At 34.7% G+C, this 21,681-nt stretch overlaps 1 protein-coding gene across 1 annotated transcript in view; it reads right to left on the bottom strand.

Annotated features, from left to right (window-relative positions):
• LAMA2 (laminin subunit alpha 2) overlaps positions 1-21,681 on the bottom strand; it is a 547,521-nt gene that overhangs the window by 176,535 nt on the left and 349,305 nt on the right. The window contains exons 22-28 of the mRNA XM_063098359.1: positions 18,963-19,099; positions 9,434-9,670; positions 7,586-7,729; positions 6,736-6,915; positions 6,440-6,628; positions 6,223-6,356; positions 2,057-2,174 (exon numbers count right to left, since the gene is read on the bottom strand). Coding sequence (XP_062954429.1) covers positions 2,057-2,174; positions 6,223-6,356; positions 6,440-6,628; positions 6,736-6,915; positions 7,586-7,729; positions 9,434-9,670; positions 18,963-19,099 — 1,139 coding nt within the window. The remainder of the gene's footprint in view (positions 1-2,056; positions 2,175-6,222; positions 6,357-6,439; positions 6,629-6,735; positions 6,916-7,585; positions 7,730-9,433; positions 9,671-18,962; positions 19,100-21,681) is intronic.

Raw genomic sequence — 21,681 nt, 5'->3', positions numbered from 1 at the left:
TGAATAGTATTATTTTAAATAAATGCAGAAAAAATATAGCTGTAATAACTTTCTCTTCAAGAACTCTAAAGGTCAACCTAGACTACTTACTGAATATCTTCTACAGAAAAATAATATTACAGAACCAGAGAATTTTAGAACTTTGAAACTCAACCTGTCATTTTATATGTTGGATAACTATATAATAACTAAGGCCTATAGCAATTAAGGGAATTGACCAAGGTCACACAGCTCATAAGTATAGCCAAACACTCCTTGTATAAATAAAATTTCACCTTTGTCTAGAAAAACCTCAAGTTCTTTCTGTCCTCTATCTTTTAATCTTTCATGCTTACTGGAAATGTAGCATATTTTATATGTACCACACCATCTAATTTTTCACCCATACACTGTGTGCATACGTATTTAGGGTGGGCTGTGCATATAAGTGCAATGCACATGCTTACTGGTATGTGTATAAATATATAAATAGATGTACGTAGGAGTTACGATTTTAAAATGAGGTGGATTGTTTGATTATTTACTGAATCAAAATAGACACATTCAAATGAATACTGTCCTTCAGAGCAGTCAGAAAAGGGCTATAAAATTATTCCAAGGATGCTTCACAAAACATTTGCAGCTATTCTATAAATTGTTCTCTGAACAAAGTGGAATCCATGTGATGCTATCTAAGCTGAATGGCACTTCAGATTACAATGGGGCTTTCTCACATGTTTCCACTTAAATCAATCCTCATGATGATTCCATAGGTAAAAAACCTAAGGTTCAGCAACAAACAGATCAAGTACGCTGTCCAAGTCGCAGAGCTATGTAGGATTCTCTGAAACCTAATTCCTTTTGCTTTTCCATATGCCTTAACACCTCTCAAGAAATTTGTATTCAATATTTTTAAGTTGTACTTCACTGTTGACTTAATGTTATCATGTGCCATACTTAATAAAACTTCCCAAATCCTGTTTACAAAATAAGATGTGTAAAGTGATTTATAAATTAATCAATACATAGGTATATAAATGTTATTGCATTAATAATAATATTAATCACGGCAACTAACATTGACTACACGCCAGGCACTGTGGTGAGTGCTTAAGGTTCATAGATCATTTAGTCTTCATAAGATTCTTAGGCTGTAGGAGCGGAAGATATTAATAATATCTAACTGATATGCTGTGGGCACCAACCAGTCTGACTGATGAGAAGGAATCCGGGCTGTGGAGCTACAGCAGGTCCCGGAGGCCCCTTCCAGGCTTTAGACTGTGAAGTCTGCAGAACAGGGGTCAGTAAGGTGGCAGTCACTTAGGAACTTGGGGGTTTACCATCTAAAGCTTAAAGAGGTTTAGTAACCTGTGTGGGTCTCAGCCCTAGTATATGGTGAAATTCGACTCAAACCAATGCCAGTTTCTTATCCATTCTACTTTCCGTACATCATACTGTTCCTATTAATATTTAATATTTGTGGAAATTAAAGACTTCCAGAAGATGAAAATCTAGAAAATTTTCCAATTCTGAGGGTAGTCAAAATATCCCAGAAAGCAAAAAAAGCAGTTTTAAAAATGTTATGACTAAATGATAATAGCATTGTTGGAACAAATATATGTACTTCTGAGAAACCTATGTTGAAGGGAACAACCTGCTATTGAGAGCGTAAGTTTTGTCACGTTCCATATAAAAACACTTTCAAAACCTGATATAATCCTATCTCATAATTCACTGCAGTTTAAATGTCTCTAACAGTTTGGAAGTGGTGCCAAGAAAATAGATCATTCTAATAAATGTATCTTATAAAAACATTCTTATTTTTTTATTGTTCCATATTTCCACAATCTTTTAACATTTTATCAAATATTTCCCTTCAGTTGTGATTTGTATTATTAGGTCACAATAACATCATTCTCTTGCTACTGTGTCTTACACTGTGAGTGAAAGATCAAACAAAATAGGTTAAGAATACCTATGAAAGTAAAACTGATTGCAGCAAAGGTGGTTCTGGGAGCATTTGCATTTGGCTCCTGTAGTGAGTGGAGATTAAACAGGCTAGTAGGAGCTAACTTACCTCACAGGACAAGCCAGAATAGCCTGGGGGACAATCACATTTTTCTATCAAGTGAGCTGCAGGAGTCACTGCTGTTACACGTCCTTTTTCAGCTACCTCCATTGAGATTTCAGAGATCCTAGAACCAGCCAGTACATACTTAGATTATCATATCAGTCACTTAAGATCACCCAGCAAACACTCAATCCCACAAGAAGAATATTTTCAGGTCTTTGTCAACCTCAAGCATATTCTATTGTTTGGTCACTTTAAAACGATGCTGTGGATTGATTGTACTGTGTTCCCCAGAATTCATATATTAGAAACTTAATCCCCACTGTAACTGTTGAGGGTGGGAAATCCTATTGTGGTAATTGAAAGGTGGGTCCTTGAAGAGGTGATTAGATTGTAGGACCATGCCACAGTGAATGGATGAATGATGGTGGTCAGGGATGTGGTTATGAGGGCTTCAAAAGGAGAGTGTATGAGGAACTCTCTCTCTGCTCTGCCATTTTCTGCCACGTGAGAACCCTGAGTCACTGTTGCCACCACCAAGACCTTCACCAAATGTGTTCTCTGGACTTTGGAATTCCCAGCCTCCAAAACTGTAAGCAATAAATTTTGTTTTCTTACAAAGCACCCAGTTCTGGGTATTTTGTTACAAGTAACAGAAACGGGCTAATAAAAATGACAAATAATAATTGTATATATCTATGAACACAACAATATGACATTTTGATATATGTTTATGTTGTGGAAAGATTACGTTAAGCTAATTAACATATTGTTTTGAAGCTGCCTAAATTCCAGGGGCTCGTGTGCTACATCTTCTATCTGCATTTTTGCTTCTTCAAAGGTTATTACGCATTAGCAAAATATCCACATAAATCATAAGGAGTTTAGTAAATTGGATGTCTTATATCCTGTTGAGAAGTTATTATAAAGATTTTTTTCTCCGTTTTTAAAAATGTGAGTGGCTTCAGATAGACATGACCAATTAACTAGACATTTATATTTTTTCAAACAGACAACCCAAGGTCATTCCCTGCTACAATATCTCCTGCAGTCACTAGTGAAATTGCTTTTAACTTTCTACCACTCCCAATTTCTTCCTCTCAAACCTCTAAATGTCCTTTCAAGAACTTTAGGAAAAGACCTAGAAAACAATGATCAAGCATAACCTAATAATACTGATTTCTTTCTGAGGATAAAAAATCCTTCAAATAAATATTTTCTCAACTTTACTAAATAAATCCTTCAAGTAATTTAACTCACCCCTCCTGTTGGTGGAATTTTCCTTATAATTAAAAAAAAAATTATTCACAGTGAAAATATTGATGCCCTTTTTATTAATTTGAAAATATACATTTAAAAATATACACAGTCCATAAACTCAGACTATTTCATGACCGACTAACTGGTAACACAAAAATGTTCTGCAAATAAACTTTTAAATGAGACAATGAATAGTTTTGCTTCAATAAAAGTCACCTCCAATTGCTTAAGGAGTCTGAATCATAAACTTTATAACCAGCACAGGTAGGTTTTATTGAAAGTGAATTACGAATGCACGTTCTGGCTTCGCTAGCACTATAATCTGCACTCTGAAGATCAGCCAGTCTTTATGAAACCCACGTGCAGTTAACATTCAGATGTCACTCCTGCTCCTTCTAGTGCACCCAGTGGTGGCGAGCTGCTCCTGTAAGAGACGCCACCCTTATGTTCTCCCGGACTCTCTGTGAGAGTAGGAAGGTAACTTGGTGTTTGTTGACAAGTTTGCTGCCACTGGCATCTCCACGGCATTTTATAGCCTGGGGAACTACCAGTATCAGCTTTCCTTCTTTTGCACATGGATGCACATAACAGACCAGCAAGTGTATAAAAATCAAGTGAAGCTCCAATAGTGGCAACAACAGATATTTCTGCAATACACCATTTTTCTCCAGAAATTAGAAAGCAACAATAGTTTTGACTGCATCAGGGATTTGGCCAAACTCAGGCTTCTATTTAAGTAAATACTGCAATTCAAAAGTTATTTCCTTCAGGTAAAGGTGACAGAAGACAAAAGCAAAGAAAAAAGAAAATGACAAAATGTATAAAGTCTGAATCTCAAACCACATGTATAACTCTTAAACTCTCTTTTTCTGAGACTATTTAAAATTTGAAACTAAATAAATAAAGATGCCAGGTTATGTCCTAATTACTTTGGGGGAAACATTTAAATGTTTTTTTAACTTTTGTCACAATTCTACTGTCTTACAAAATCAATGCTGATGACCTGCCTTATTTGTTCTTATCATTACTAGATTATGACTCTAGTTTTTATTGAGCTTAGAAAAAGTGAAATATTTATGTATTCTAAAGTTTTGAAAAATGGTCACTTAAACCAAAGAATCTCATTTAGTGAGGCATGTGAAATAGTGTGACAGGGAAAGAGACACTGGGAAAAAAGACAAAGTGTCACAGCGTGGGAAGGTGAGATCTTTGAGAGAGGCAAAGAAACAGAAAGTATAATGAAAAATGCATGACAACATCTTTCCTATCAGTTCTACTAACAAAATGTTCTGTGTACTACCAAACTCTTTTACTGCAGCATGGAACAATTTGCAAAATAATATATTTGCATACTCACAAAGATACCTGCCGTCTTCTATGACATGCAAACCTACTTTGGCTTCTGCCACTTGATTTACATTTGATATTCTAAAATAATTAACAATTTAGCTGACAACATTTTTTAGCACGTGCTTCTTTATTATTTCATATAAAAATAATCTTCTGTTACAGTAAGAAATATGACAAGGAAACCAAAGGAATACAGATTTGAAAGTGAATTTTGGTCCTTGAATTAATTTTTTAACAAAATTCTCTACATCAATCAAAAAAGCAATATGGATCTCCCACATAAAATAAAAGAACTTTTCTAAATTATGTGCTTAGTACAGTACACATATTTGAATATAGTATTTTTATATTCATTTGTTTGACAGTGAGAGGCTTCATCATTTTGTTTTGTTTTGTTTTCCTAGCCTGGTCTTATAACTTATCATATAAGACTATTTACAAACATATATTGATTCTGTATTCTTACAGAACATAACAGAGAAACACATGAAAGAGAAATTGAGACTATATGCATGAACTCAACTCAACTTTCTGCTTCCATGGTATGGGACTTATCTATACCTGTGTGATTCCTCATTTTATCTCATTGGATAAGTTGTCCCTTCTCTTCAAGGAACACAGCATGTGTGCTCATGATGTTGTGGTCTCCTGGCTCTTCCATGAATTATTCTCTCTTTATTCTATATTTTTAATATTTTCCTTGCTACTAATCCCTTTCCTGTGGTCTGTAAATATGCTCACTTCTCTCCCAAATTAAATAATCATCCCTTGGCTTTTGAAACTATGTCATTCCTTCCTTTTATAATGGTGTTCATGAAAAAAAATAATCTACATTCACAATATTAGGTTCATTGTGTTCCATTTGTTTCTTAAAAGGTTAAGATTATTTCTGTCCCAGGACTCTACTGAAACTGGTATTATGAATGTTACCAGTGTGGTCCTAAGTGTCAGTCCCAATTAGCCTCATCTTAACTGGTCTCTTTGGGTCATATGAAAACACTGAATATTCCCTTGAAGTATTCCCACTATTTGGGTTGATACCACATTCATTCCTGCTGTTTTTCTGTGTTTTTTTTCTTTTCATTGTGATTCCCAATCTTTTCATATCATGATGTATAGGGGAAACGACAATATTGTATGGCACACTGGGGTGAACACTTGAGAATGCTCATGGTTGGAGGGCATTGCACCAACTTGGTCCTCCCTGGTTTCCCTGATGGTTAAAAGAGGTTACCTTCTCAGCAATCTTGTAACCCATTTACAGCACAACAGTTAATTATATCTGACCTACAATATATGTTCCACTGAATTTTTGTCTAGCATCTTAAACTCACCTTATCTAAGGTGAATTCAATATTTTTTCCCCTTAAACTTGCTTTTCATGCTATTTTCCTTTTTTGGTGAATGGAAGTAACTTCCTTCAAGTGACCTGGAAGCCACCCTTGGCTTATCTTCTATCAGCACACTCCAGAACCAACCACTTCTAAATCTGATGTCTTACTGAACTTCCCTATAAAATCTAGAATAAGAACATAACTTGGATATTTTCTACTGTAGTTTACCTGCTTTGTCGCATGATATTTCCATAAGTAGCCTTGATAAGAATATAATGAACATCATATAGTACATCCAAGAAATCTTCACGGGTCACCGTCCTACTGGTACGAGGATCATCACCATAATATTTCCATTCTTTCTGTTAACAAGAAAAGAAACCACTCTGACAAAACTGAATGCAAAACCACTAGCATCTATGCACCAAACAACTAATAACCTTACCTCTGTCATTTCTATTTCATGTCTTGTCAATTGGCCAATTAGAGGAGCAGCCATATGCCTGATGATAATTCTAGCATGAGTAGGAGTCCCACCTCGAATGATAACTTGAGGATTATAGGTCGAGAAACCTGTCTCTTCTCGAGCCTCGAAATAGATTGCGTACTTTAGCTTGCCTCCATAGGCCATCAACTGACAAAATAAAATGAAGGTGATGAGTTAGGTAAACCTCCAAATGGCTTGATTCCAAAGACACATTTCACCTTGTTCTCGTGTGACTTGCAAGTTCTTGTTCTTACCTTCTTTCCTTCAAATTGTTCTGGGAGTTTCCAATAAAATGGTTCCAAATGGAGATCTTGCCTCACCCGATCCATGTGTGCAACAATCTCTGGGTGCTGGAAGATGATGCCTTTGGTCGTGGTGTGCTGCAGCGCCTCGTCCACCAGAGGCAGAACGGTCTGCTCAGCCTTCAGAGTCACCTGCACCACATCCAAGACAACAAGAGGCTGCATGTAAGCCTTTTGGGCATGCCTTTAAAACTCCGTTATGAACTGTACAACTATCTGCAGTCCCTATCCCCATTCTGATGAGTTCTCTCAAGAAAGAGAACTCGCCCAGAGCAGGCAAGAACAGCAGGAGATAAATCTTTTTGATTAACTTGCATAGTGAAAACCACAATATCTGTGAAAACTGAAGTCTTTTACTCCAATAAAAGTAATAGTTAAAAGTGGCAGGAGTTAAAGGAAAATTAAGGTAAAAATGAACGTACTCCCACTCTAACAATCAGTGATGTCCCAAGGCTGATTGGAATGAATTAGTGTTCCTGGGGCGTTGATAGCGCGCATGCCCACTCGTGCCCCGGTGCCCTCCCGGGTCAGAGCGCAGCCCCTTCCCATGCAAATGGTAATGCTTCCCTGACAACGTTCCCCTTTTCCCCTTGGCATCCATTTCCCTATCAACAATAAGTCATCTATTTTCAAGGAGGAAGAAAAAAGGCATTTCCTCCAACCGTCCTGCACGTGGCCTCTTTACCATTTCTAAATGCGCACGGGGGAAGGATGACTTCAATATTTTGCCACTTCTCGCTGCCCTCCGTGCCGGCAGGAGCTAAGGTCGCTCCCTGGCGTGGCTCGGCGTCTCCTTACTCACCCGCCTACGAATCAGGCCTTTCGCTTCCGAGCACCGAGTGGTCGCGCCGAAGCAGTAGCAAGGGCTGCAGCCCAGGGGGTTGTTGGCATCAAGTCCGAATTGGCCAGGCCGGCACCTGTCACAGTGGACGCCTTCCACATGCACCTGAAGAAAGAGGACAGCCCCTCAGAGTCCATAACGGCAACGTTCTGGGGGCAGTCAACTTGAGAGCAAATAATAAGAGCACACTTGAAAATAAATAAATAAATAAATAAATAGGCCAAAATAAGAGCACACTGAGTATTAGACTCACATCTCAAATGACATATGTAATGACCCTTATTGTGAGGATTTCATAGGTTTTTAAAAATGCTTTATTTATAAATACATATATTACTAAGGGTAAGGTGTATTGTTTTTTTAAATCTAAGTGGCACATTTCCTACGATTCTGTTGTGAGCCATGGGAAAGATTCATGAGAATTTCAAAAGCAAAATAAACATACTGGATCCTAAACAGTGGTGCTGTTCAAAGTTGGGAAAAAAAAACAGGCAGGAGGTTAAAATGTACACTTATATGACTATCATAATATAATGTACCTACATATATATAAAATTTGTTAAATATAATATATAATAATAATCATAATATGTAATAATGCAGCACTGCACTCTGTTTTGACCTGGACCCTTGATGGCAGAAGCTGCCATTTTCCTAAATTGTCTAGACTATATTAACAACCACTTTCCAGATTTCATCCTCCCGTTTCCTCCACCCCTCTTGCATAGACTTTATCTTGAAAAGGTACCTCTGACACAGTTTTAAGTCCATTTATCCTGGAATTGATTTTTCACAAATACCTAAGAGGGAAAATCCTTCTTATCCTTTTTAATTGGCTCTTTTTCTACATCATTTAACAGTATTAATGAGGGCAGAAATCTGCACATAGTCACTGTTTGTAATGTCAGGGTTTACACGTGATGAAATTTTACTGAACTTCCATAGCAGTAAATATATTTTTCAGTGTACAGTGATTGCAGATTAACTACGGGAGAAATGGTTTTTTATAAGCCTATTATTTAGCTGTGATTTTCTCTGATGAAGCTTAAAAGAATTGTCTTCCCTGTCTCCCCTCCCAGATTATTCTTGTTGAAGCAAAGCAAAGATATAAAGAAAAATAGTTTCACTTTACCATTGAAAATATATCATCTCTACTAAGTAGAAAAAAAGTTGGATTTGAATTGAAAATAAGTTGTTGGAAAGCAGTGCTTATCTCTATGTCAATGGACACATACTAATGAAAACTCTGTGCTATAGTTTGAATGTCCCCCCAAGCTCATTTTGAAGCTTAATTCCCAATATTGTATTTGAAAGGTGGGGCCTTTAAGAGTTGATTGGACCATGAGGGCTGTGCTTAATTCATTTATGGATTAATGGGCTAATACATTTATGGATTAATGGATTATCATGGGAGTGGAACTAGTGGCTTTATAAGAAAAAAAGAGACCTGAGCTAACATGCTCTTGCCTTCTCACTATGTGATGCCCTGTGCCACCTTGAGACTCTGAAGAGAGTCCCCATGAGGGAAAAGATCTTCACTACATATGCCCCCTGAACCTTGGACTTTTCCGGGCTCCAAAACTATAAGAAATAAACTTTGTTTCTTTATAAATTACCCAGTTTCAGGTATTTGGTTATAAGCGACAGAAAGTGCACTAATACTCTCTGTGTCTAGCAATGAGTTTTTGTCCATCTGTTTAGCCTAATGAAGCAGGACACTGAAACGAACAACACTGAATGAAGCTAACACTGAGCAATGGAAATAGAATTGAGTGAGGTGTCTCCTTGCTGCATTTCGGCAGCACATACCTTACAAGTGCACTGTCCAGTTTGATCGCTACAGGAGCATTTTTTAGTCTGTGAATCACAGGTAGTGGCATCTGTCCCTGGCAGGAAGCAGTCACAGACATTGCAATGAGGGTAGTTCCAGTGACCTCGATTGCACTCTGAACATGTTGCACCAGAGAATTTTGGATGACACTTGCATTGGCCTGTATTTACACTGCATTGGAAACCCAAGGATCCCACTGTGCTGCAGTTACAAGCCTATGGAGGAGATAAAAACGGTAACCATTAACACAACTTCCTGGGAAATATCTTAAAATTTTGATTCTAATACTTCTATGCATCCATTAAACACATATTGATCATGTATCTATTCTATGCTTTGTTTTATTCCAGTTTAGTCTCTTGGGATATACCAGTGAACATAAACATTATAATTGCTTCCTGCATTTACGAATAGATGTGATTGTCCAGAAACCATAGTTCTATATGAATAAGAAAGAAAATGTGTTTTCTCTGTTTTTTTTTTTTTTAATGGTAGGGAGGGGTTGGGTACAGCACTTACCTCTTAAATTTGTTCAAAGATTAAACTTTAGACAAAGTCATTTTACCTTATCTTATTTTGGAGCATTTAAGTTCTACAATCTAGTGGAGGGAGACAAGTAAGTATGTAAATGTAACATGACAGAATAAACATTATATAATAGGAGAAGTGCAAAACGCTATGATGACATTTAAGGAGCACCAAACCAGACATGGAGAAACCTTGAAGAGCTTGGAGGGGAAGTGACACCTGATGCAAGGGTACTTAAAAAGTTTGTGGAAAAAGTGAATTACAAGATAAATATGTATCTTTCCATGAACTTTTTGAAGACCCCTAGTATATTGTTTTTGGCATTTAGTTTTGCAGACAAGCCTGCTTTGAGGTGCTTTGCTGGTAACCTTTTTTCTTTAACCTAGATGTACACACGATTTTCTCTTTATTTATGTAATTCAAATTTTTGCTAGAATTTTTAAAAGTTTGAGTCTTTTTAAAAATTAATTTACTAGAACATGGCAAGTTCTTTCAGTTTTGAAACAGGATTGCTTTTTGATTCAATACTGTTTCTTTAGATTTGTCTTTGACTTTTACATCTGTTCTAATTTATCAATTTTCTTTTTCAGGATTTCCTATAATTCTTAAAGTATTTCACTCTTGTCTGTCTGCCAAATCTTTAATATCCTAATGTCTTCCGCAATCCTTTTCTTTTGCTTTCCCTTCCTTGCTGTATTTACCTCTCAAATTTCTTCTCCATTTTACAGTTCCTATTCTACACAGTGATAATTCTATCATATGTATATATGGCCAATGCTTACTTTAAATACACTATTGTAATTTTAGCTTCTTTTGAATAATTTCTTATTTCATCTTGCCCACCTTTAATTTTTGCTCACCTGCTTATCTTTTTGTCTTATATTCTCCTTTTAAGGGTTTCTGCTCTTAATTTACAGAGTTTGTACCTTCTTGCAATTTAATGAAAATGCCAAGGGGATTTCTAAAGTGTCATTTAGGATCTTGGAATAAGTCATTTTCAGAAACCAGTTGTGCCAATTATCAATCTACTGTTTCTGAGCTCCAAATTCACACTGCTTTGTGATACTATAGTTAGACCCTGTAGATATTTCTCCATGTCCAGGTGATAGAATGTTAGGCTTAGTCAACAGAGGGCCCTAGAGGGACCCAAAAAGAGCCATAGTGGCAAGAAGACACTTCTGCTCTGGGTTCTGGTTCTTCATTAGTATCATCATCATCATCATCGGTGGCCCAGAAAGAATCCCAGCTGTGTCCTCAGGCCACTCTCTCCCCACAGGCACCTTTCTGAATAGCTTTGGTCTGCACACACGCTCTGATCATGAAGACTGCTTCTAAGTAGCTCCAGCACACCCATATCACCCAACAATGGTGCCAGCTTCTGTAGCCTAGCACTTGCCCACAAACTCTGGCACACTTGCTTTGGTTTTACCACCTGAAGGCTGTAGTGGCAACACCCTCTTGAAAGACATCTGAATCTCAGCCTTGCTGAGGGTGGGGACAGGGAGTGTGTCCTCTCCCAACCCTTTGTTACTTCACTGTCCCCCCTCCCTCAGCCTCGAGGTAGTAACTGCTCTTTAGTACCTGCTACTTCTGGCCCACTTACAGCTCTCTTTTACCTTTTTTTTTTTTTAGTAACTAACCACTTTTCACCAGTTAACAATTTTTTACATTCTACCTTCCCTGTTTAAATAATCTGGGTGGGTTCTGCCTTCCAAGTGGGGCCTGTCTTGGTACCCAAGTGGGCATCACCTCTCTCTGTAACTGAGTTTGCCACCAGAGATGTTTACACTTTGTGATCTGACTCTTTTTGATGCTGTTCTATTACCCTTCTCAGATCTACAGCTCTATGACAGACTCATGTGCACAGCACCTTGCCAATTCCAGATCCAAGTCTGGCTGGATTTCACTTTGTGTAACTCACACTTTCATTGCTCAGCTTAATTCTTCTATCTATCACTACAGTGATATTTCTGCTCTGTTCCTGCCAACAGTCATTGACTTATGAGACTGTTTCTTCTAGGATGCGATGTACAATCACCAGTTTGTCCTCATTCCTGCCCAAGTGTTTGGTGAAAAATTTTCCTATATACAGATATTAAAATAATCATCAGGCCTAACTTTTGGTGTCTTTATAGTTAAGTAATTTCCACCCTTCATTGCTATCTAGTAAAAACTCTCCAGTAGCGGATGCTACTAGAAGTTATTTTAAACCCAAAGATCCAAAATGTGATTACAAACATTGACATAGCTTCCAAGGCATAAAATAACCCACTGCCAACATCCCTAAGTAACTCATCCTTATATAACATCAGGCATAGAATAAAATTTTAAAATTAGGATGATTTGCTTATTCACTTAAATAATTTTCTTTGCCAGTTAGTTCGGGTATATATTCACTCACTCAAACAAAATGGGTCATAATCAGAAATAGAAAATTATTATGTGTTATGAAAACTATAATCATATAGTAAATAAAGTAGCCCTGTGAGACATCTTTATTTTTAAATAACTGAAATATGACATGTCTGCTGCACAATGTATTGTAAAAAACCAAAGCACTGATTCTTAAGGCACAGTTGACGGTACAAATAGACATTGAGACCTTTCCAGATTTGAGAGTTTATCCAGGAAGTTATAGTGGAGAATAAACGAGACCACTAACCATACGTTTAGATAGTACTACAGCTAACATCAAACTTAAGTCATAATTAGATTTAATGTTTGTTTAGTACTAGAGGATTTATTCACTATTCCCCTGTTAGTGAAAGACGGCAGGCTTTGTATTCCACCTCAGCAACAGCTCAAGTGATGTGTGTGCTCACACTTCAGCACAGAGAAATTTTCCGTGACAAAAAGAAAGAAAAGCTATAAATCTCAAATCACTTTTTTAAAAAAATTATTGTCATCCAAGTTTTTGAAATACTAGAACACATGCTCATAAATAAATTATTTGAGGGCTCTACGAATTTTTTTGTAATTCCTCATAATGGTGAATTGTCTAGCTATTCAGAAATTTAGATTTTTAACCTTTGTTCAAAGTAATCAAAAAATTTTAAACAACTTCAATCGACATAATGTTTATCCAGGGATCAGTAAAAATGATAATACCAAACATACAGCCATGTTTTTGTGGAAACTTAAACTGTATTCTATTCTAATTTATATCCTGAACATGAGGTATCAGCTTCAATTTCAAGTTTCATTAGAATTTGGCCACATCATAGGATTGTGCAGATAAAATAGAATCCTCATAAGTTTTGTTCTGGCTTATCTATGAGTCCAGGTGACAGCGTGGATACTTGGATTCAAAGTTGAAAATGCAAAAAGTTAGTAATAGAAACTTATAGATTGTTCCTACTCATCAAAAAACATTGAAATTCCTGAAAAATTTTTGTTGTGTTTCCAAAATGTAACTCTGTGGAACTTCAAACTTAATAATGCCATTGGCAGTAAAAAATGAGTGTCCTATCTAGTTTTTATTTTCTCTAGTCACATGTTTAATTGAAGTCAGATCTGAACTTCCTTGAACAATCGCCAATACTCTTGTTCTCCTCTAGGTCAGTGTATTCTAGATCACTGTTCACATGTTTTATCACACATGTAAAGATGGTTAGAGTCTACTATTTTATGTGTGCTCAGTGGGTTATTACCATGGGGTCAAACAGGCCATTCTTGGATGTCACATTCCAATACTCTTCAACCCAATGTGATCAATTGACATAACTCTTGCCAACATAAAAAATATCCTTATTTATTGCTCTTAAATTTAATGGGCACAGTTCAGCCCTAATCCTACTTAGCTTTGTGTTGGATTTGGCACTGGAAAACATTCCTACTTTTTGAACAGTCTGTTCTTCGTTTTTATAGTAAAATATATGATAACAAATCACACAGGATACAAAAGGGAATTGGAGGTTTATTGTTGTAAGGTTCTTATGCTGAATGCAAATGGTATATTATTTTAAGGTATATTTTGGAAAGTTAAACATATATATCCCTAGACAAACACCAACAATATAAAACAAATAGGTGCAGCTAATAATCCAAAGTCAAGAGAAAATGTTATCATAAAAAATACTTAATCAAAAGAATGCAGGAAAAGAAGAAAAAAAGAGGGCAAGAGGAGATACAGCAAGCAAAAAGCAAATAGTAAACTGTAGACAGTTCAGTCATACCAATAATTAAATTAAATTAAAATGACTTAAATATTCCAATTAAAAGGCAAGATATTAGGATTGGATGAATAACAATGGTTTAAATATAACCTATCTAAAAGAAATACATTAAGATATTAAAAAGAGGAATGAAATAAACAATAGTGTGGAAAAAATACACCACATGAACACCAATCAAAAGAAAGTTGGAAAGGCTATATGAATATTAGAAAAAAAAAGTACACTTTTGAACAAGTAATATTACCAGAGATAAAGAGGGACATTTCATAATGATAAAGCCATCAACTTTTCAAAAAGATATGGCAATGCTTAATGTGTATGCACCTAATATCACTGCTCCAAAAACAAAACCTCATAAATCCAAACCTGAGAGAACTGAACAAAGAAATAGACAAATCGAAATTATAGTTCAACACTCTCTCTAACTGAGAAAACATAAAGACATAATAATAATTAAAAATACTTGACCTTATAAAAGATTTTGGTCAACAGCTCCAGTATTACATTATTTACAAGAGCACATATTATAATAATCAAAGTGGACTTTATTCTGTGCCATAAAACAAATCTCAATAAATTTTTTTTTTTTTTTGACCAGTAAGGGGATTGCAACCCTTGGCTCAGTGCCGTATGCACCATGCTCAGCCAGTGAATGCACCGGCCACCCTATACAGGATCTGAACCCGCGGCCTTGGCACTGTGAGCGCTGCACTCTCCCAAGTGAGCCACAGGGCCGGCCCCAAATCCCAATAAATGTAAAAATGCCTAAAATAATACAAATTATGTTCTCAGACCAATGCAGAACTAAACCAGATGTCAGTAACCAAATGATATCGTAAAAACTCCCAAATATTTGGAAATTAAACATCATATTTCTAAGTAACCAATAAATAAAAAATAAATTAAATAATATTTTAAACTGAATGAAAATTAAAACACAACATATTAAAATGTATGGGATGCAATTAAAGTAGTGCCTGGAAAGAAACTAATAATATGAAATACTTATATTAGTAAAGAAGAAAGATCACAAATCAATGACCTAAACTTTACCTTAAGAAACTTGAAATATGAGAGAAAATAAAATTCAAAATAAGCAAAAGGAAGAAATGTTCATTACATACAAGTTGTTAACTTTATTCACAAGAATTGTTTATATCATTACCATATTATTATTTTAATGTCTATAGGATCTATAGTGGTGTTCCATCTTTTATTTATGATTTTATTTGTTTCTTCACTCTTTTTTCCTGATCAATTTTTCTAGGATATCATTAACTTTATTGATCTTTTCAAAGAGTCGAGGTTTGGTTTCCTCTAAAGTATTTCTGTTTTCTATTTCATTGATTGTACAAACTTTTAGAAATTATAAGGGAGGAATACTTCCCAACTCATTTCAGGAGGATAGCAGTACCCCAATACCAACACCACACAGCTACAAGAAAAAAACTCCCAAAACTCCATACCAAATATTTGTTATGAACGTAGACCCAAAAATCACTAACGAAATGCTAGCAAAAATAATCCAACATAATTTTCAAAGGATAGTCTCCCATGACCAAACAGGGTTTCTCTGAGCATTGAAAAGCTGGATTAACCTCTGAAAACCAATCAATATGACTCACCAGATTAACAGTTATAAAGAAATATCATATGACCATGTTGATAGATGCAGAAAGGCCATTAAACAAAATTGAACACAAATTCTTAATAAGCCATTATCATTAGTAAACTAGGAATATGAAGAGACATCTTCAAAACCATAAAGGGCATCTATAAGTAAAATACAGCTAACATCATTCGCAACTGTAAAAGACTGAATGCTTTCTATTTAACATGAGAAATAAGGCAATGATGTTTGCTCCTACCACTTTTAGTCAATGTTTTACTGCAATAGGAAAGAAAGTGAAATAAAAATTACATAGATTGAAAATGAAAAAGTGAAACTTTAATTGCAGATGACATAAGTATCTACATACAAAATTCCAATGACTATCAAAACATAACTGGTACTAATAAGTTAAGCAAGGATACAGTATAGAAGTTTAATGTATGCTGTGAACTGGATGTCCCCTCAAAACTCATTGAGACTTAATCCCCACTGTGAGAGTGTTAAGAGGGTGGGAAATCCTATTATGGTAATTGAAAGGTGGGGCCTTGAAGAGGTGATTAGTTTGTAAGGACCATGCCCTAGTGAATGGGTTAATCCCTTGATGGTTTAATGGTGGTCATGTGCATGGTTCTCATGGTTTTAAAAGGAGAGTGTGTGAGAAACTCTCTCTCTCTCTCTGTAGCTCAGCCATCAGCATGTGAGACCCTGTATTGCTGTCACCACCACCAAGGCCCTCACTAGATGTGTTCCCTGGGTTTGGACTTCCCAGCCTCTGAAACTGTAAGCAACAAATACTGTTTCTTTACAAATTACCCATTTCCGGTATTTCTGTTATAAGTAACAGAAAAGGACTAACACAATGTATAAAAATAGTTTAATTTTTCTATTCTAGCATCAAAATTGGAAACCGAAATGGAACAAATAGTAGCATTTGCCTTTAAATTAAACACACACACACACACACACACACACACACACACACACAGAGAGAGAGAGAGAGAGAGAGAAATTTAACAATATGTGCTCAAAGGTTGCATACCAAAAACTATAAAACATTGCAGAGAAAAATTATAAAGACCTAAGTAAATGCAAAGTTATGCCATATTCATACATTGGAAGATTCAATATTCTTAAGATGCCAATTCTTCCCAAATTGATCTACAGATTCAGTGAACTCCCAGTCAAATTATAACAGGCTTTTTGGGAAAGAAATTGACAAGCTGAATTGAAAATTTATATGAAAACGTATGGAGTCTAAATTACTGAAAAGGTATTGAAAATGAAGAACAAATTTGGAGAGTTTACGATACCTGATTTCATGCCTTGCTAGAAAGCTATAGTAATCAACACACTGTGGCATTAGTATAAGAATAGACATACAGATCAATTAAGCAGAATAGTGAGTCCAGAAATGCATGAATACATATGTGATCAATTGATTCTGACAAAGGGACCAAAGTAATTCAATAAGAAACAGGATAGTCTTTTTTAACAAATGGCATTAGAAAAATAATCCTATTTTATAAAATCCTATTTTATTATAAAGTGAGCTTTGACCATTACCTCACAGCATATATAAAAAATAATATTCAATATGGAACATGGAAATAAATTTAAAAGCTAACACTGTAAAACTTCTTGAAGAAAACATAAAAGAGACATCTTTGGACCCTGACAAAGGCAAATATATATTTCTTTTTTTAGAACATAAAACTAAAAAAACCATAAAAGAAAAAAATAATAAACGAGATTTTATAAAATTAAATGAAAAGCAAGCTATATTTTGGGAGAAATACAGTTATAAGACATATATATGTCAAAGAACTTATACCTAGAATATATGAATAACTCAACTAAGAAAACAGCTCAAAATTAAAGTGGGCAAAAGATATGCAAACAATTCACAAAAGAAGATATATGTATGACAAATAAATAAATAAAATACCAACATCACTGCATATTAAAGAAATGCAAAAGATATGAATACACCCCTAACAGAAATGCTTGAAATTAAAAAGGATTAGGATTCCAAGTGTTGGGAAAGATGTAGAGGGTTTTTGTGAAGAGAAATCACAGCACAGCTCAACAAATATGCTTTTGACTTGTACACTAATGCTCATAACAAAATTATTCATAATATCACCAAACTGGAAATGATCCAAATGCCCATCAACTGATAAATAAACAAGTCATAGTATATCATAGATGGAATATTATTAAGCAATTTAAAAGAACAAATTCGCTTAAACAACTGTAATCATTGGTCAAAACTTATTACTTTAAGTGGGTTAATCTTATTTTATTTTATTAAGACCTCACAAAAAGCTGATAAAAAAGCTGAACTCATCACCTCTCCTGATTGTGTTCCTCCTCTAATAGTAAATGGTACATACTCGTACCATCGTCTACTCTGTTACAAAGCAAAACATGGGAGTCATCCCTAGCCTTCTCTTTCTTTCTCTTTCTTCCAAATCTTCAAATCTTTTCTTTGTATCTTTTTCCTGCTCTTTCCCTCGAATCTATGAGTTCACCAAACCATATCAGCTTAAGAGTTCTGTAATGTAGCCTGGCCCCTATATCCTCTTGGCTCATTGACTGGGACCAGACTTCTGGCATCTCTTATGAATATTTCTTTAGCAGCCTTCTAAGTTGTTACCTTCCCCGCTGATGCTGGATAAAGTTTTCTAAACGTTAGTCTGGGTATGCCACTTTCTATGGTTTACTCATTGAAAAAAAAAGAGGATTTTTCTAAGCTAAAGGCTGATTAATATGACCTTTCAGAATCCTCTCAACTACTTTCCTGGCCACTAAAGTCTAGTCATAACCTGGGGGCAATTCCTATAGATTTTTAAAAAATTCCTATAATTAGCTCTTAATTTCCTTGTACTTTGCAGGTGCATTTTATTGCTCCAGATGGGATGTTATAGCTGTTTCCTGGTTTTATTATATAATTTTTTGATGTTTTTTTCTCCTTTTTGGGGAGGTATCATGGAAACAGTTCCACCAATGCGTACTTCCTTCATCATCTTTCCCACAAGTAAAACGTAAGATACTGATCTGCAATCACACTATAGTGGTAGTTTTATATTATTTGGTGGTATAACATTGGATTTTGAAATGCTCAATTATAGAGCTCTACCAAAATCAAAATCTTTACAAAAAATTATCAGATGAGAAAAGTGATTCACTCACCTTACAACCAGTGGTAATGCTGTGGCCCCAGGTATTGGGTGCACATTTAGAACAGTTCTCTCCAATGGTATTGGGAGGACAAATGCATCGACCAGTCTTCGGGTCACAATTATTACCCAGATGGTAACAGTCACAAGCTTCACAGGTGAAACAGGAGAAACAAAGAAGGGGAAAAAACATAAAAATTTGATATAAAGTGTTCAGTTTTATACTGTTTTATAATTTGTGTTTTATTTTTAATAAAATAAATAATTTTAATAAAAATATAATTCGTGTTTTAAATTTTTTAATAAAAATATAGTTTGCGGTTTTTTTTTTTATAATTTGTGTTTTATTTTTCACACAACATTTAAGAATCTTTGGAAATAAAAATTTACTTCATTCATCTTTTATATTACATTACAGTGTATTTTACAAAGGAGTTGTTGTATATGATGTATTTCACTCAATAATTTTAAAAGTTAAAGCATTTCTAGCTTTCTATTAAGTTTGAAGAAGGAAAGAACTGGTGTTACCAGATTCTATGTTAACTGTAATACTTTATATCCAGGTACTATAAAGTTTAAAATTTTGTTTATATATTTATTTCAAGTTCCCTACTAAGTTTTCTGTGCTTTATAGATTTACTTTTCCTTCTTTTTGATAACCTTGATCTGCAATAAGAACAAATAAGCTTAATGAGGCTTCTTAAATTTAGTACCTGACATATATAGTTATAAATGGCACACCTCAGTATATTCAAATTTTTAGGAACACTGTTTATATATAAAGATATTTTTTTATTTTTATGTATCAGCTGCCTTATTTATTTTCAATCTATTTTTCATTTTCTTTGCTATGATGCAGTATACAAAGAATACAAATTCCCTGTCTTGCATTTTCTCAAAGAATGCAAAAAATAATGCTTTGAAGATCTTCAAAGCCATCCAAGAAAAGGAATGCATGCCACTTAATAGCAATAGTTGCCCCAGCTACTAAGAGTATATTTTAGTGTAGCATTGCATATAAAAGTAATGAAAGCAACAGAACAAACACCAAATATTTGAATTCAAATGGAACACGTTATGAGAAACCTTTAAATTTGTTATATGATGATTAAATCATTTTAACTGAATACATTTAGGATATTTGATTAAGTTCACTTTTTAAGGGATCGCAATTATTATTTCTCTTATAACACCACGGTCAATGATTCGAATCCCCTTACTGGCCAGCCGCCAAAAAGAAAAGAAAAAAACAAAACAAAACAATTCTCATTGCTCAAAGCATTCCTTACCAGCTGTGAAAAATGTTTAGCATGATAACTAACATAGAGCAAACACTAAATAAATATTAATTATTGTTATTTTTGTTATTATTGTTGCTGCTAATTTTAAGTCAAAAGATTTGTTTTACGTGTGCTATTCATTAAGAAGAAAAATAGTTCACATTATGTTTAAATTTATGCGCTAAAAATTTGCAAATGGAAATTTCCTAAATCGTTCTTCGATGGAATCATAACATTGAATAGGAAGAAGACCTGAGTAATTAGCTAGTGTTTCCTTGCCAAATCACAGTGTTTACCACAATTAATAATACTAACAGGGAAATAATGACAATAATAATAAGCACATAGCACTTATGTGTCGGGCATTACTTTAAATATTTTATAGCCATTAACCCAATTAATTCTTACAAAAACTCCATGAGGTAGATACTATCATTATCTTAATTTAATAGATGAGTTTTGCAGAGGGAAGGTGAAGCCAAATCACTTCGTCAAGGTCATAAAACTAGTTACTGATGGAGCCACTAGACAAATCCAGGCTGTTTGCTACAAGTCATGTTCTCACCCGTAATGCTATCCTGCTTGTTTTGTGCTTCTTTTCTATTCTGTTTCTCTGAGCTAGAATGCTACTAGGTCTGCATTTCTAAAATATTATCACCATTTCATAGTTGTAAATAATATTCTTGGTCTCATTTATAATTTCTGTTCATAGATAGGTGGGTGCTTCAAAAAGTTTATGGAAGGATTTGTATTATCTTTCAATTCTATTTTTCCACAAATATTTTGAAGTACCTTCATATATTTGAAGATATAGTATTATCTCAGTTCATATTAAGTAAAAATGTTAGTAAGAATTGGATTTAAAGAATAGAGTATATTTTAAAATGGAGCTTTAAAAGAAAGATATGGCAATCACAATAATGCACTGAACTTTCAAAAGGAGAGAACAGAACTGAGATTACCAGAGGTGGGAAAGTGAGAGAGCAAGGGGGGTAAGGCAGAAATTGGTAAAGGGCCAAGAAAATCGATTCCATTGAGTAATGTTGAATATACTTATAATCCTGATTTGAGCATCACGTATTGCACACTGGTATTGTTATTTAATGCTGTACCCCACAGATATGTACAACCAACTATGTTTCAACAGCAACAAGAACAAAAATTTAAAAAAATAAATAAAATCAGATTTTAGCAAGTTAGACAGGAGATGCACTTTTGGTTGGTTTATTTCAGTGACTTAAACTAAATTTGAACCAGAAATAATGTATCATTGTTTTTGCATAAGTTTTATACTGATATTTCTAAATCATTCTTTTAATTCTCCTAATCAATGAGTTTACATATACACATTTAAAATTAAAATTTCAGCAAGGTACGTAAAAGATGCATTTTCAGCTTCTTCATTTAAGTGAATTAAACTAAATTATGAAGTAGGAAAAAAATAAAATAAGC

This window comes from Cynocephalus volans, chromosome 5, assembly GCF_027409185.1.
Source record: "Cynocephalus volans isolate mCynVol1 chromosome 5, mCynVol1.pri, whole genome shotgun sequence".
Classification (NCBI taxonomy): Eukaryota; Metazoa; Chordata; class Mammalia; order Dermoptera; family Cynocephalidae; genus Cynocephalus; species Cynocephalus volans.
Note: the sequence above shows the minus strand (reverse complement) of the source record. Positions and strands in the feature narration are given on the sequence as shown.